The sequence below is a fragment of the Myotis davidii genome, unplaced genomic scaffold (assembly GCF_000327345.1).
Source record: "Myotis davidii unplaced genomic scaffold, ASM32734v1 scaffold1330, whole genome shotgun sequence".
Classification (NCBI taxonomy): Eukaryota; Metazoa; Chordata; class Mammalia; order Chiroptera; family Vespertilionidae; genus Myotis; species Myotis davidii.
Window position 1 is genome coordinate 1,876,746 of NW_006283826.1, and position 3,924 is coordinate 1,880,669.

The 3,924-nt window shown below is 54.8% G+C and overlaps 1 protein-coding gene across 1 annotated transcript in view; it reads right to left on the reverse strand.

Moving 5' to 3' along the window:
- The window catches only part of NOS1 (nitric oxide synthase 1), an 80,204-nt gene that overhangs the window by 6,657 nt on the left and 69,623 nt on the right, over positions 1-3,924 (reverse strand). The window contains exons 23-25 of the mRNA XM_006754134.2: positions 3,742-3,923; positions 782-992; positions 121-208 (exon numbers count right to left, since the gene is read on the reverse strand). Of these exons, the coding sequence (XP_006754197.1) occupies positions 121-208; positions 782-992; positions 3,742-3,923 (481 nt within the window). The remainder of the gene's footprint in view (positions 1-120; positions 209-781; positions 993-3,741; position 3,924) is intronic.

Sequence of the window (3,924 nt, forward strand, 5' to 3'; positions counted from 1 at the left end):
GTGGGGAGCCTCTGATCCAGCCGTCTCTCTAGAGCCCTTTGGGCTGGTCCACCCACCCCAGCTCGGGAGAGCAGTGGGCAGACTGGGGGTGGCTGCCCACTGCGCTTTCTTCGCACTCACCCTCTCACGAAACAGGGGACCACTTCGTCGGACTGTATCTGGTTGAGCCAGGAGGAGCACACGCCGTGGTGAACTGGTCCTTCTCCATCTAGCAGAACAAACAAGGCGGCCGGCTCACCTCCTGTCCCCGAGCCTCCAGGCATTGGTACCTTGTAGTTCCTGGTCTGAATCCCTTCCTCTGACAGGGAAGAGGAAGTGGTGCAGCTGGGGCAGCCTGTGAGCTGTGAAAGTGCCCAGGGTGCTGCTGGGGAGGGATGAGCCGGATTCAAATCCTGCCACGGAAAGGGCTTTGGTCAGTGTGTTCTCTGTGGGCTGCCGGAATCCCAGTCTCAGAAAACTCTCCGGCACCGTGCATTCTGATTGCTTGATCAAGGAGGGGGAAGTACGGGAGAAAAATGTCCAGTTATCTTACCTGACTGACCTAGGACCAGCGGGACACCTGCAGCAGGGAACGGCCCCCCACCCCCATGCACCGCCCCCCACCCCAGCTCTGAGGAAAGGTATTGTTCTAGCTGCCACACGGAGCTGGCTCTGCCTAAGGGGACAGTGTGCCTGCTCTGCCGTGCGCATGGGTCTCTAGCCAGGGACTTGGGGTTTGGCAGGGCCGCCGGGCTCCTGGGGGGAGAACGCAGACCTGGAGGCTCCCAGCACCTCTGCCCACCTCCAGTGCGGTAGGAGACGATGGCCACGGTGAGGTGCACCTCCTCCGGGTACATGTCCGGGGAGGAGCTGATGGAGTAGTAACGAGGCTGCAGGAGGGACAGCTGGGTCAGGAGCAGGGTGGCGGGCATCTGGACGGACTGGAACTCCTCCAGCACCTCCACGATGGTGGGGTTCTTGCTCCATTTCCATTCCTCGTACTCCTGCAAGCCCTGCGCCAAGGAGAGGGGCAGAGGAGAACTCGCACTCAGCTCCAGGTACAGATTTCCACGGGGGGCTCCAGGGGCCGGGGAGGAAGGCAAACAAAAATAGTAATAGGTAACACTTCATGTTGTCAACACCCTGTGTCAGGTTTTCACTCTCGCTCGGACCTGATGAAATAGGTATGACTGTTATACCCATTTTACAGATGAGGAAAGTAAGGGACATAGAGGTGCCATGGCTGACGAGGTGGTGATTCTGGGTTTTGAATCTAGGTCAGGGGGTGGCAAACTTCAGCCTGCAAACCAAATCTGGCTAATCCCTTGTTTTGTCTGTTTAAATGGTTTGAGGGAAACATCTGAAGAATACTATTTTATGACCTAAGAATCAATAAAAGGCTAATATGCAAATCGACTCAACAGCGGAACGGCTGGTCGCTATGATGCACACTGACCACCAGGGGGCAGACGCTCAATGCAGGAGCTGCCCCCGGGTGGTCAGTGAGCTGCCCCTTGGCGGTCAGTGAGCTCCCACAGGGGGAGCGCTGCTCAGCCAGAAGCCGGCCTCACGGCTGGCGAGCACAGTGGGCGCCCCTGTGGCAGGGCTAAGGATGTCCGACTGACAACTTAGGCCCGCTCCCCCGAGGGCTCCCGCACTGCCAGAGGGCCAGGCTGGGCTGAGGGATCTCCCCCCCGCCCCCCAAGTGCACGAATCTCATGCACCGGGCCTCAAGTGTGATATAAAATTCAAAATAGAACACTATTTTATGACCTAAAATGTGATATAAAAATCAAATTTCAAGTTCAAAATCCATACATAAAGTGAGATTGGAACCCAGTCACACCCACTCACTGACGTATTGTCTAGGCCCGTGTTCGGCAAACTGCGGCTCGAGAGCCACATGCGGTTCTTTGGCCCCTTGAGTGTGGCTCTTCCACAAAATACCATGTGCAGGCGCACGTACAGTGCGATTGAAACTTCGTGGCCCATGCGCAGACGTTGGTATTTTGTGGAAGAGCCACACTCAAGGGGCCAAAGAGCCGCATGTGGCTCTCGAGCCGCAGTTTGCCGACCACGGGTCTAGGCTGTTGTACTACAATAGCAGAGCCAAGTGGCTGCCAGAGACTGAAATGACTGGGAGCCTCAAACATGGACTGCCTGGCCCCCTTTACGGAGAAACGTGTGGAGCCTTACCCTAAGCAGTCTGGCCCCAGAATCTGGGCTCCTGACCTTCACACTGTCCTGCAGTATGTGAAGCTCAAAAGAGTGGTACCGTGGAGGGAGTCATGACTCCCAGGTATAGAATGCCAACGTGCAATCTGTGGGTTTGTGAGGGTGCAGGTGCCTCTGCAGAGAGCGCGCTCAGACAGTAAATGACAGTCCCCAAGGGACAGGTCAGGAGGCCAGGGGGCCATGCTCGGGGCATGTTGACAGTAACGCCCCGCTGTGACGAGGGAACCGAGGGTCCCCTGGGGCTCCAGAGAGATTCTTCCTACATCTCAGGAGCTGCCTGGGCAGTCCTTTTTGGGTTTGGGGGGCTCAGGTTTGAGGAAGGGAAAGGCCATTACAGTGCATTGGGTAGGAGCGCCTTTTCCCATGTCTCTAGAGCCCATCCTTGGGTTAGTGGCAGGGTGCGGCATCGCTGAGGATGTGCCTCCCAGACCTTCAGTGACCTTCAGCTGCAGGGGCCCAACTGGCCAAGAGCCCCAGCAGCTGCTGTCTGAGTGACAGCCACCGACACCAACATGATCACCTGCGCTGGCCTTGCCCGAGAATGCCTGTGTGACCTGGGACCTGTCCGTTCCACCTCCTCCCCTCCCCTTCACTTGGGGTCAGACTTGTTTTGACGTCTCATGGTTCTCCCCGACTTATCTGACTCCCTTCCCATTTTCTCTCATTCAGGTCTTTCCCCTAATAAAAATCCTTGTTCACTCAATCTTATAGTTTATGCTCTTTGGAAAGAAATAAAAAAATACAGTTATATCCAATTCTACTTTAAATAATCCTATTGCCTGACCGGCGTGGCTAGATGTTGAACATCAACCTATGAACCAGGAGGTCACAGTTAGATTCCCAGTCAGGGCGCATGCCCGGGTTGCGGGCTCGATCCCCATTGTGGGGCGTGCAGGAGGCAGCCGATCAATGATTCTCTCTCATCATTGATGTTTCTCTCTTTCTCTCTCCCTCTCCCTTCTGCTCTGAAATTAATAAAAATATATTTAAAAATATATTTTTTAAATCCTATCTTGTCCTATCAGAGCTCAGAACCAGGCGAGATGGTCTGGACCAGTGGTTCTCAACCTTCCTAATGCCGCAACCCTTTAATGCAGTTCCTCATGTGGTGGTGACCCCCAACCATAAAATTATTTTCGTTGCTACTTCATAACTGTAATTTTGCTACTGTTATGAATTGTCATGTAAATATCTGATATGCAGGATGTATTCTCATGGTTACAAATTGAACATAATTAAAGCATCGTGATTCATCACAAAACAATATGTAATTATATATGTGTTTTCCAATGGTCTTAGGCAACCCCTGTGAAAGGGTCGTTCGACTCCCAAAGGGGTCGCGATCCACAGGTTGAGAACCACTGGCCTGGACTCACCCCATGGACTTTCTGGGAACTAGAAACCGGCAATGTCTGCTCAAGATTGCCATCTGCGGGACGTGTGCTGTAATACCAGACAACTCGGCCAGGCGGAGCAGGCGGAGCAGGCAGAAGGGCTGCCCTGGGGCTGCAGGGGGCCAGGACCCACCTTGCTGAGGACTAGCAGCTGCTGCTTCTCTTTCTCACTGGTGGCCAGGGAGGCGAACTGCTGCAGCTGCAGGGGCGTGGGCGGCGTGGTGATGTCCAGGTAGTACTTGAAGGCCTGGAAGATGGTGCAGGGCGGGAGGCGGCGCTCATCCGTCCAGTTGCGGATGACTCCTGTGGCGGCACA